Source organism: Typha angustifolia, chromosome 6, assembly GCF_048772165.1.
Source record: "Typha angustifolia cultivar Huaian chromosome 6, ASM4877216v1, whole genome shotgun sequence".
In the NCBI taxonomy this organism is placed as follows: Eukaryota; Viridiplantae; Streptophyta; class Magnoliopsida; order Poales; family Typhaceae; genus Typha; species Typha angustifolia.
In genome coordinates, this window is record NC_133244.1 from 2122422 (window position 1) to 2135433 (window position 13012).

Sequence of the window (13012 nt, forward strand, 5' to 3'; positions counted from 1 at the left end):
TGAAGTAGGGTAAGCTACGCTGGTCCGTGCGGATAGTAAACCGTTGGCTAATCAAGTAGGGTCGCCATTTGGTGATGGCGTGTAGAATCTCTAGCATTTCGCGCTCGTAGGTGGATAGCTGTCGTGACTGATTTGACAATGCTTCGCTCATATATGCCACGGGTTTGTCATCTTGCATCAAAACTGCTTCAATGCCCTCACCTGAAGCGTCACATTCCACCACAAAGGGCTTGTTGAAATCCGGTAGTGCTAGAACCGGAGCGGTAGACATAGCTGTTTTCAAGGCTTCGAAGGCCTCCATCGCTTTGCCCATGTTCATTAGAACCCACCTTTTCTAAGTAAGGAGGTTAGTGGGGCAGCAATTTTTTCGTAGTTGGCAACGAATCGCCGGTAGTACCCCGTCAACCCAAGGATTCTCCTCAATTCCCGCTGATTAGTAGGAATCGGCCAGTCCACCATATTCTTGATCTTGCTTGGATCGGCTTCCACTCCTTTTGCTAAGATTATATGCCCCAAGTACTCCACTCGTGGCTCTCCCTAAAGACACTTGCTCATCTTGACTTTTAACTGGTTTTGTCGCAAGATATTTAATACCTCCCGCACATACCGCAAGTGCTCACTCCAATTTCTGCTATACACTAGAATATCATCAAAGAAGACGAGCACATACCGACGCAAGAGTGGGCGGAAAAGGTCATTTATCAACCCTTGGAAGGTGGCCGGTGCATTGGTGAGCCCAAACAGCATGACTCGGAATTCATAGTGGCCATCGTGAGTTTGGACCGCCGTTTTGTGCACATCTTCAGGGTCGACTCGGATTTGATGGTACTCTGCTCTTAAGTTAAGTTTGCTGAAGTAGGCCGACCCTGTGAGCTCATTCAGCAACTCCTCGATCACCGGTATTGGATACCGGTCCTTGACAGTAATTGCATTCAAGGCTCGGTAGTCGATGCAAAACCGCCAACTCCCGTCTTTCTTCCGAACCAGCAGCACCGGCGACGAGTAGGCACTTCTACTCGATTGAATAATCCCTTGCTCGAGCATTTCCACCACCAATTTATTGATCTTTTCCTTCTGGACATGCGGGTACCGATTGGGCTGAACATTTGCTGGTTCAGCCTCTGGAATGATCTGGATGTGATGGTCGTGCCGACGGGTCGGTGGCAGTCCTCGGAGTTCCTCGAAGAGATCTTGGAACTTCTACAGCAGCTCTTGCATGTCAGAGGCTATTTCCCTTGGTGGTGGATGTTCTGGTTTAGCAACAGCCATTTGCAATAGTAGAGCTCGGTCCCTTGCACAAGGAAAACCCATAAGTGGTTGTAATGTCGGCCCTTGCCGCGGTTGATTTTCATCCAGCAGCACCCTCCGTCCATTCCTCCGAAATGTCAGTGTGTGGTTTGAAAAATCAAATGTTATGGCCCCAAGCCTTGAAGCCATTGAGTCCCCAAAACGATGTCGACTCCTCGCAAGGCCAATGGATAAAGATCCAATGTGAAAGTTTGGCCTTGCACCTTCAATTCCACACCTCCACAAATAAAATCCGCTCACAAGGTGGTGCCATCTCCAATCGTCACGTCAAACCCTTCCGTGGGTTCCGACTCGAGCCCAATCTTCCTAAGAAGCCTCTTGTCAATAAAGTTGTGAGTGGACCCGGTGTCAATCAAGATTCTCACTGTGGTTTTCTTAACTACATCGTTCACCCACAAGGTTTTTGGCACAGCTATCCCCGAATAAGCGTGGAGGGAGATTTCGGCTATCATGTCCTCCACGGGTTGCTCCTCAGCTACTTCTTGTTGCCCAGCCACACCTGCATTTTTAGCTGCAAACTCATCCTCAGCCTCCTCCAATCCATCGATTAGCATCACTATTCCCATTGGTTTAGCGCAACGATGCCCGGGTACAAACTTCTCATCACAACGGAAGCATAGGCCTTTGGCTCTTCGTTCATCCACTTGAGCAGGTGTGAGTGCTCGTCCTGGACCTCTAGGTGCGTACTTCACATCTTGGGATGGCTTTAAAGGTGTTCGAGGAGGTACCACTACAGCAGCGGTTCTCGGTACTCTAGTAATATTTCTTGCCGCTATTGTTGGTTGAGTTTGTTTACAGCTTCCTTGGCTTGTCCAACTCTGTTTCAGGTGTAATTTCATGGCCCTATGTTTGTCTTCCATAAGCACCGTATCTTTGAAGGCCTCCTTTAAGGTTCTAGGCTTTAAAGCCCTCACATCAGCTTGGATGTCTCCCCACAGCCCGGAGATGAAGGTGTTGCGAAGTTGCTGATCCGTCCATGGTGGATGACATCGGCTACTAATCCTCTCAAATTCTTCTTGGTATGCCCCAACCGTGGTCTTTTGCACCGTCTTTGAGAGGAGAGCATTAAAGTCTTCATACCCCGACGCTCCAAATTGTCGTGTGATATCGGTGCAAAAGTCAGCCCAAGTTTTGATAGCCTCAATGGCATTGGCTGCTCGAAACCAATGAAGCGCTGCATCCTCAAGGTGGAAGCTTGCAAGCGTCACCTTGTATTCTTCCGCCGTATCTTGGTATGCGAAGAATTGCTCTGCCCTGTACAACCAATCGATTGGATCGCCACCTTTGAACTTGGGAAATTCGAGACGCACGACTTGTCCACGGATGCCGTTGTCTTGTTTCCGATCATGTCCAAGTTCTCGTCTAACCGGGGGAGGATGCACCATGAAAGGTTGATGATCCCTCCTTCGGTTTTGATTAGCTCGTCGTGGTTTTGGATCGTATTGACCCACCCATAGATCTTGATCTCTAAGGTGGTCTCTATAGTGGTTTGCTCGTCGGATGGGTTCACCTGCAACTGGGCCTGGTGTAACCATCCTTGCTTGCCTTTGCCTATAGGATGGTGGCAGCAGAGGCTCTTGTGGTTGCAAATTCTGAACCGGTGGCGGTGGGTTCATGGAAGTAGACTCACGTCGTGGGGTCGATGGTGCGTTCCTGTTCGCCATTGCTTTCCTTGTCGCCCGTATTTCTCGCATCATCTCTATCATCATCTGGTTGTTGATGGCCATTTGTTCGGAAAGAGACCCCAACACGACTTGAACACTAGATTCTTTCGTATTCCGATTAGATCGGACAGTTCCGCGGGTGGAAGTCCCTACAACCGTTTCCCCCTCCTCTATTGGGAGAATCTCTTCTTCTTCATCTCACCGTGCAGCCATGGATCTAGTTGTCGTCATAGGAAGTGCGTGTCCGAGGAATGGTGGCTCTGATACTAAGCTAGATCTGGCACGAAACTTTGAAATAAGATCTCGAAAGATGCCATCGTCGGATTGACGTGAAATTTTGATATGTTGTAGCCTCAGAAAAGAGCTTTCCAACAAATCTAGTTTCAGGTGAATTGGATGTGGGGATCTCGAGATATCGTCCGATTAGTGGACGAAGGTCAGGGTGGTCTGCTTAGGATCCGTGGATGGAGGCACATGATCCTAGGTAATGGTGGTTGGTGGTGGACCGGCGTTAATGGTGTGGCGCCGGTGAAAAGTGGTGGAGGAAGGGTTATGGTCGATGGAAGAGTTAGGGCAAGTGTTGGATAAATTGGAAGAAGGGGGAGGAGAGGGCCGCCTCTAAGGGACTAGGGTGATTGGCCGGTCGAGGGAGGTTAGAAGTGGCGTCGCCGGGGATTGAGAGAACGGGAGCGAAGAAGACGAATGAGATAAGGCAAAACTCAATTCTTAATAATCAATAATGACTTCTGGTTGCCATTCATATCGTTTTAAAGGCTAACCAACAATTCAAAATTAACCCTAAATAATACAATTTCGCCGATCGCGTTCGAACGCACCCGATTGCGTTCGAACGCACCGAGTGTGCTCTCTTTGGATTTGCGAATGCGATGCAGGCGTTCGAATGCGCGATTGAATGCGCCTGTTTTTCACTTTTCTAGATTTGCTAATGCGATGTAGGCGTTCACAGTGCGTTCGAACGGGGCGTTCGAACGCACAATGCACACTCTTCACCCACGTGCACAATCCCGTTCACAACCGCATTCGAACTCACTTCACCTGCGTTCGAACGCGACTTACAGAAAACTTATTTTCATGGAAAGTAAACACTAAAATAGGAAACAAAGACACTCCTAAAGTGACTTCATGCTCGAGACGACATCGGTGAAGTCCGAATCATATTAGATTCAGATACAAGTCGGATATAATTTTCAGATACGGATACAAATATCGGATATTTGTTTACCCGCATATTTTTTTGAATGATTTATAGTTTTTAATTTGCTTATTAAGTAGTGAATATTGATATTATTATTAATGATGTGTTATATATTATTTGTAGAGATTAATTTTTCTAATTTTATATGTATTTGACATACAAAAAATTTCTTTTTTTTGAAACTCATAATATTTTTGTATTAATTATGTCTAAATTAAATATCATAATTTGTTTAAAATTCGATCAACATATGTTTAAGATCTGATTCTTTATTCGAAAAATATCCGTATTTGTTTAGTTAGGATATAGTTTTAAATTTAATCCGTCTAATATTTGTATCCGAATTCATATCCGAACTAAAAATATGGATCCGGATATGGGTTGAACGCTATTCGGTCCGTGATATGGCTCTCCTGTCTCTCTCTTCTTTCTCCCTCTCTCTTTTCTCTTTTCTCCCCCTCTTCTCTCTCTATTGCCCCCATCTTTCTTATTTCTCTCTCTTGCCTTTTATCTCTATTTTACTTTTTAGATCTCCTGTCTCTCTCTTCTTTCTCCCTCTCTCTTTTCTCTTTTCTCCCCCTCTTCTCTCTATTGCCCCCATCTTTCTTATTTCTCTCTTGCCTTTATCTCTCTATTTTTCTTTTTAGATTTTCTGTTGCAGTAACAAAGTTAGATAGAGAGACGAGAGAGAGCGTAGAGAATGAGACAAGAGGGAGTAATAGAGAGAGGGAAGAATAGAGGAGGGAGAAAAGAAATGAAATTGCTTTGCGGCAATAAGAGAGGAAGAGAGAGAAAGAGGAGGGAGAGAAGAAATGAAAAAAATAAAATCAGAAAAACAAATATGCAAGGAAATTTGCTTGCATAAGTGAGAGGAAGAGAGAGAGGAGAGAGAAGAAAGAAAAAAAATTAGATTTTTTTTTTAACCTTGGGAGTAATAGAGGGAGGAAAGAAAAGAAAGAGAGCAAAAGAGAAAGGAGAACTAATTCAGTGTTCATCAAAATTTTGAGTATATTAATATATTTTTTCGTTTTTAGGCTTCATATGTATGTAATTATTACTTTCTTATCATTTTTCTAAATTCATAAAATTTTTTTAGATAATATTTAGAATTTTTAAAATTAAAAAATAGTCTGATTCAATATGGGTGGCCGGTATGGCTAATATAGCCGATACGTATTATATCTTAGATGGTCGATCTCGATTCGGATATCGAGTTTTGGAACCTTAGTTATTTTATATCCTCGTAATTTCTTTTGAGATATTCATGCCTTCCCATTTTGTAGTTGATAATTTTAAATTGCATCATATTTTTGCTGCTTTCCTTATGGTCATCAATTAGAATGAGAAGATATTCTTCGTCTGCGCTTTATCTAATTTGAAATGCCGTTGCATCATGAAAATTCACCATGTTACTAATTTCCTGCAGGCTGTGATGGAAATATACAACATGTACAGAGACCAGTTGTCGGTGAGGAACACAGTTGTTCTCTTCGAAGCTTTGCATGTTGTAGCAGCCCATGCCTATAAGATAAACAGTGATAATAACCTGAGGTCTAAGCTGCAGGAGGTCGGCTCTATTACCCAAATGCAGGACCCACCATTGTTACGCCTCGAAAATGAATCTTATCAGTTATGTCTCACCCTTCTTCAAAACATTGACTCAGAAAAAACACTGAATGGGGATGTAGAAGTAGAGGGTTATCTTGTTGAGCTGTGTAGGGAGGTATTACAGGTGTATCTTGGTGCAGCAAAACCAGCTCAGCTTATTCAGAACTCGAGTGGCATCCAACCAACACTCCATCGGTCTATCCCTGTTGGTTCTGCAAAACGAAGAGAACTTGCAGCTCGGGGCCCCCTAGTAGTGGCAACTCTGCAAGCTATATGTGGTCTGGGAGATTCCTCCGAGAAGCACCTAACTCAATTCTTCCCCCTTCTCTCAGGTCTCATAAGCTGTGAGCATGGTTCCAGTGAGGTACAGGTTGCACTCAGTGATATGCTTAGTACATGGGTAGGCCCAATCTTGCTTCAGTCCTGTTGAATCTGATAAGAGTAATATTCGACGTGTATGATATAGTTTCAGTTGGTCAAGTTACCACCTTTTCCCATTGTTCAATTTCTTCCATTGCTGGTAATTATCTTCAAGGGATAGGCTGCTTCTAGGGCAGCTTGTGCATGCAGAGAGCTGATTGCTGTGGTTGGTCTTCGATTTGGAATTTAGGTTTAATGAGAAGATGTTTGATGTTGTTTCCCAGTTCTCTGTAAGATATATTTTTTCACCTGTTATGTTGCTTCTATAATTGCTTACATAATTTATTCTTCGTCCTTTCTATTTGCATTTCTGCTACTACCACTACATCGGGCACCATGTAATCACGAGGAAGACAATTGGCCAATATTATCATTAGGGATCATTCCCATAATTTATTGTTGTTTGAGAGTGAGAAATCATGGTGTCTCAATTAAACCATATATTGTTGTTTTGGGATGAACTCCTAACGCCTTAGCAGGGAACTGTACTAGACAACTATGAGCTCAAAGTTGATGGTCATCATATATCATGTAAAATAAATATCTGGAAGAACCTGGAGTTTGCTTCTATTTATTTATCTCGCAACTTTCAATAGGATGACCTTAAAAATTGACCAATTTAATTCTCGTTATGTGGTTTATAATGGCCATCATGAGACAACGGAAGTCAATGTTCTTATAACTGGCAAGAATCACTTTGTTGCCTGCTATCATATTTTGGTTTGAGGCTAAGCTTTGAATTAGATTAGCTAGGCTCAGTTTTTATTCTTGATTTATGTATTTTAAAACTAGTTGGTTTTGAACTAGCTCTAGAGTATATTTATTAATTATAATGTGATTTGAAAAAATAAAAAACTTGTTGGTTTTGGAAAGAAATAGATGATATGTAAATTTGATAAATAAAAATAATATATTTTTGTTATGATGGTGATCATTATTATAGTATATAAATATTATATGGTGTTTATAATAGCTTGCGAGCTTAAGTGCATATTTAAAAAGATTTACTGGTTCGTGTTTTATAAGCCACAGACAAACATTACTGATTTAAATGGTGTTCCCTTAATCTAAATACCCTAAATCCTTAGTACAAAGATGACCAATTTGCCTAAGACAGAATCATGTTTGTTTTTGAAAAAAATAAGGTTCTTTGGCTAGGTGTTCGAACGCTTTGAAAGCCTATTCAAATGCCCCATTTGAATTCCAGCACTTCTTTGCACATATAGAGCACTACTTTATGCGTTTGAATGTTAGGATGGCCTGTTCAAACGCCTGCATATATAGAACACTATTTTTGTGGGTTCAAATAGTCTCACGCCTGTTTGAACGCTTCACAACAAGGATGAATTATATTAGGGTTTTTTCTTGTTTGTTTTGGTTGTTAGGTTAGCTTCTAAATATGTCGAAGGTAGCTTTATTGAATTTATTAAAGATTATTGATGTTTTCCTTCCTATTTCTCTTTTTTTTTTCTCTGTTTCTCTTTCCTTTTCTTCTATCTCCTTCCTCCCACGGTAATCATTATTAGGCGTTATCTTCTTCCTCCCTAAGTTTGATTGTTTCTCTTTGCTTATCAAGGATCGAGGATCTACCCTCTTCTCTCTCATCTTGCTTTATGCTTCATCTCTACTATCGTCTATCATTATCACCTTCCAAAAAAACTCTTTAACCCTAGCTATTATTCCACTTTCCACCATCCACGTCCATCTCGCCACTTTTTAATCTTCGGTCAGTATTTCTATCATACCTTTTAATCTACGCATTTGGTAATCATAATTTTTGTTGCATTGGATTGCTGACTTCTAGGAAAACAACTTACCAAAGTTTCGGCCTGATGGTTTACGGTACCAAAAGATCAGCTATGGAATGATTCCTTCAAAATTTAGATGTAGTATAGGAATCAGTCCACACAACCATGGAAAAATATTCATCAAATATTCTTCGTTAGTTAAAAAATTACGAAACTAAATGAATTAGATTCGTAACTTCCTGATCTACAACATTCGTATTTATGCCCTTTGCAGATTTGAACTAAAACTGGGAAGAAAATATGAAATAACATGAGTGATAGTGGTGGTGACGGGTAAAGTGGATGTTAGGGTTATAGATGGGTATGGAGGTGAAGGTGGATGTAGTTAAGGGAGGTAGACGAAGGGAACAAAGTGGTCGAGATCCCAAAGAAGAGGGTGACTCGACAGACGAGATAGATTAGAAATTATGAGAAACCTTGCCAAACGGTAGAGGTAGAAGGATGGTAAAGAGGGAAAAGGGAGAGAGTCTTGAGAGAAGATAGGAGGAGGCAAGAAATCAATAATCCAATTCCATAATGAATTTGGCTGCCATTCACATATTTATAAAGGCTAGCCAACAAGTCCTAAAACAATAACTAACCCTAATTCTAGAGGATTCCCGCTGATTGCGTTCGAACGCGTCCGATCGCGTTTGAACGCATAAAAGACGTTCTCTATATGTGCGAACGCGATGTAGGCGTTCAAACTCGCTCGACCGCGTTCGAATGCACATTATGCGTTCTCTGTATTTGTGAACCTGATGTAGGAGTTCGCAAGGGCGTTCGAGCACGACCCCATCTGCGTTCGAACGCGACCTACGGGAATTTTAATAATAAAAATAAACAACTAATACAATAATAAAAGATCCTAACTAAGTGTATTAGCCCACCACGCTTCCCCCACCTGCCCTCAAGGTGTAAAGTCGGGAAAATGCTCCAAAATGTCAGTCTCCAACTCCCAAGTCGCCTCATCGGATGGCTTGCTAAGCTACTCAACTAGAATCTCCATCTCTAATCTGGTACCATGTCATCGTTGGCGCCTAACAAGTATACGAACTGGCTCTACGATCTCTATCTTCTCCAATGGCTCTGGTAGAACTAATCTAACGATCTCATGATCTCCAATACACTCCTTCAGCAAAAAAACATGAAATACAAGATGCACTCTCGACCCTTCTGGCAGCTCCAAACGAAAAGCAATCGGACCAATACGCTCTAACACCCGAAACAAACCAAAGTAGCGATGAGCTAACTTTTCATTACGCATCTGACGCAAGGTCACTTGTCAATACAGTTGCACCCTCACAAACACCCAACTGCCGATGTCGAACTCCTGCTCCCTATGACTGCAATCATAAACTTGCTTCATACAGTTTTAAGTAAATTTAAGATGAGCATGCAACCTCAGTGTGGCGTCTCTATCCATCAAAGCTAAGTCCACCTTCGATCGATCTGCAGATGCCACTAGATCATAAGCCGTGCATCCATACACCACCTTAAATGGAGTCATGCCGATGCTGCTATGGTAGGTGGTGTTGTAAGACCACTTCGCCCACGGTAAGAACTCCAACCATTGTCTCGGCATCTCTCCAACAAAGCACCTCAAGTATGTCCAATTGACCAGATCGGTTTGGCCGTCTGTCTGTGGATGGTAGGCTAAACTGAAGTTCAATCGAGTTCCATGCAATATGAAAAACTCCATTTAAAAGTAGCTCATAAATACACGATCACGATCTAAGACAATCATACATGGCATGCCATGTAACTGAGCAACATCTTTAACAAAAATTTCAGCCATCGACTTAGTTGAAAACGAATGTGACAATACCGAAAAGTACACATACTTGCTCAATCTATCAACCACCACAAAGATAACGGAATAACCACGTATCACCGGAAGTCCCTCTATGAAATCCATAGAAATGTCCTCCTAAACTCGGTCAAATATAGGTAAAGGCTATAGTAATCCGGCCAGTTTCAATGTGGTTGCTTTAGCCTTTTGACAGACTTTATAAGCACGGACAAAAATCCTCACATCCCGCCTCAATCCTGGCCACGTGCAACTCTGAGATATCTTTCTATAAGTCCTCAAGACACTCTCATGACCAGCCTCTAGAGTTTGGTGGAAGTGCTCCAATAATTTTTGTCACAATTTATCATTTGCGGGCGCCCAAATGCACCCGCGGTCCAGCAGCAAACCGCCTTGATTCTCCAACTCTAGATGGCGCTCTAGATCATCTATCACCTCCTGCAACAATCTCAAAACATTTGGGTCAGATGTACATGCATACCTCAGCTCGTCAAGGAAAGAAAAGGTAGGAGAAGAATGGGTTGCAAGCTCGGCGGTATCGGGTTGGCGCGATAGTGCATCCGTCGCTCTATTTTTCGTTCCTTTCTTGTATTGAATTTCATAATCATAGCCCAGCAATTTTGTGACCTATCGGAGTGTGTATACGCTGTCCCATAAAGTATGGAAGGCTCCTTTTATCAGTTCAGATAATAAATCATCTACTGATCAAATAAGACCTCCATTTTATCACCGCATGCCGAATTTTCAACATCTCTCTCTTATAAGTCGATAATTGCTGAGATTTTTATGATAAAGCCTTACTAAGATAGACAATGTGACATCCTCCTTGCATTAGTATAGCTCCTATGCCAACTCCCGACGCATCATATTCCATAATGAACTCTTTGGTGAAGTTTGTTAGTGTTAGAATGGGTACTGTCGTCATTGCTGTTTTTAGTTTTTAAAGGCTGTAGTGGCTTCATCCGTCCATCTAAAAGAGTCATTTTTCAACAAAGAAGTGAGAGAAGCAGCGATCTTGCCATACCCGGCGATGAATCGGCGATAATATCCGGTCAGCCCCAAAAATCCTGCCAATCCGGTGGTAGTAGTAGGAATAGGCTAACTGGTTATGCATACAACCTTTTGAGGATCCGCCGCTACACCATCCCCTGAAATGATGTTGCCTAAATACTCCACTTATGGTACTCCCCATAGGCACTTGGACTTCTTGATCTTTAATTGGTTTTACTTCAACAAATTTAGCATGTCCTCCAAATGCCGCCAATGCTCCAATTCAGTCCTGCTATACACCAAAATATCATCAAAAAATACCAAGACATACCTTCACAATAGAGGCCGAAATATATCATTCATAAGACCTTGAAAGGTAGCTGGAGCATTGGTGAGACCAAAAGGCATCACCCGGAACCCGTAATGCTCGTCCGGAGTTTGAAATGCAGCTTTGTGCATATCCGCCAGGTGAACTCTAATTTAATGATACCCAGCCCTTAAGTCAAGCTTGTTGAATATAGTCGCTCCTATAAGCTCGTTCAGTAGCTTCTCTATAACCGGAATAGGATAACGGTCCTTGACGATAATAGCGTTTAGTGCCCGATACTCGACATAAAAACGCCATGTCCCATCCTTTTTTCGCACCAATAGCACTAGGGATGAGTATGAGCTATGACTTGGCTGAATAAGGCCTTGCTCTAACATCTCGGCTACCATCTTTGAGATAATTTCTTTTTGCACATGTGGATATCGATATGGCATCACGTTCGTCAGTGCAGCCCTGGGTACAATTTCTATGCGATGGTCCACTACTCTCCTCGGTGGCAACTCTTGTGAGGTCTTCAAACAGCCCAGAAAAGTTATCTAATAAATTAGACAATTCAATGGTAGTACCTGAACTCGTTTGAGGCTTATCTTTTGCTGGTTCTAACTAAAGAAGATAAGCCAAATCATACTGATACACTTAGTTAGGATTTTATTTAATTAGCTAAATCCAACTCTGCGTAGTTTTGGAAAAATATTTGTATAATATTCTATCCATATCCAAATAATATCAAACTAGTTAAATAAGGTTGCCAACCTCCAGATCTACAACTTTGATATTTATGACTTCTCCAGATTCGGAATCCGAGAGGTAATCGGAGAAGATAAAGTATACTAGTTTAGTTGGTTTGTTTAGGGTTTTAACTTAGTTGTTGATTTGTTAGGATTTGTTAGAATTGTTTAATTTAGTTGATGAGTCCCTAGGGTGAGACTCTATATATATGTGGAGAAAACTCTAATTGGAGTATGATGATGATGAAGAATGCTATTAGATTATTGATTTCTTGCCTCCTATCTCCTCTCTATACTTCTCCCTCCTCCCTCTTCACCATCCTTCTACATCTACCGTTGGTAAGGTTTCTCCGAGCTTCTAATCTCCATCGTCTGTCGAGCCACCCCTCTTTTTTCAGATCTCGACCATTTCGTTTTCTTCGTCTACTTCCCTTAATCACATCCACAATCCACTTTCATCTCCATACCTATCCATGACCCTAACATCCACTCCACCCGTCATCACTACCATCAACTACGTTTATTCCGTGTTTTTGTCTCTTCTACAGTTCGAATATGTGAATTGAATAAATACGAAAGTTGTAGATCAGGCAGTTGTGGACCTAACCCAATTAGTTTCATAATTTTCTGACTATCGAAGAATATCTGACAAATATTTTCCTATAGTTATGTGGACTGCTTCCTACAATAAATTCAGATCTTAAAGAATTGTTCTGTAGCCGATCTTTGGTATAAGAACCTATCTTTGGTATGACAACCCATCAAAGTGGTATTAGAGCTTATCAATTTGGTATCAGAGCCGATCAATTTGGTATCAGAGCCTATTAATTGGCATTAGAGCTAGGCGAACCTCAGACCTCTATTAATGGTAGAAACAAGAAAGATGACTTCAATAAGGAGAACTATGGAGAGCACATCGACAAGGGAAGACTCAATCCATGATGACCCTAACCGTGAGGCCGATTCCTTTGGAGCGACCATGGTAGGACCAAAACAACCAACGTCCATGGGTGCGAATATAGATGAACTTAGAGGCATGTTCCAAACATTGTTGCGTAGAGTTGACAACATGCAAAAGGATCACAATGAATTGAAAGAATATGTCGTGAACCGATTGGGTCCGTCATCTTCTCGACGGCGATCGGAGTTTCAA

General features: G+C 41.8%; 1 protein-coding gene across 1 annotated transcript in view; it reads left to right on the top strand.

Moving 5' to 3' along the window:
- Positions 1 to 6633, top strand: part of LOC140760772 (brefeldin A-inhibited guanine nucleotide-exchange protein 2) — a 34702-nt gene extending 28069 nt beyond the window's left edge. Inside the window, exon 11 of the mRNA XM_073097775.1 lies at positions 5615 to 6633. Within this exon, the coding sequence (XP_072953876.1) occupies positions 5615 to 6226 (612 nt within the window). The 3' untranslated portion in view covers positions 6227 to 6633. The remainder of the gene's footprint in view (positions 1 to 5614) is intronic.
- The last annotated feature ends 6379 nt before the right edge of the window (positions 6634 to 13012 follow it).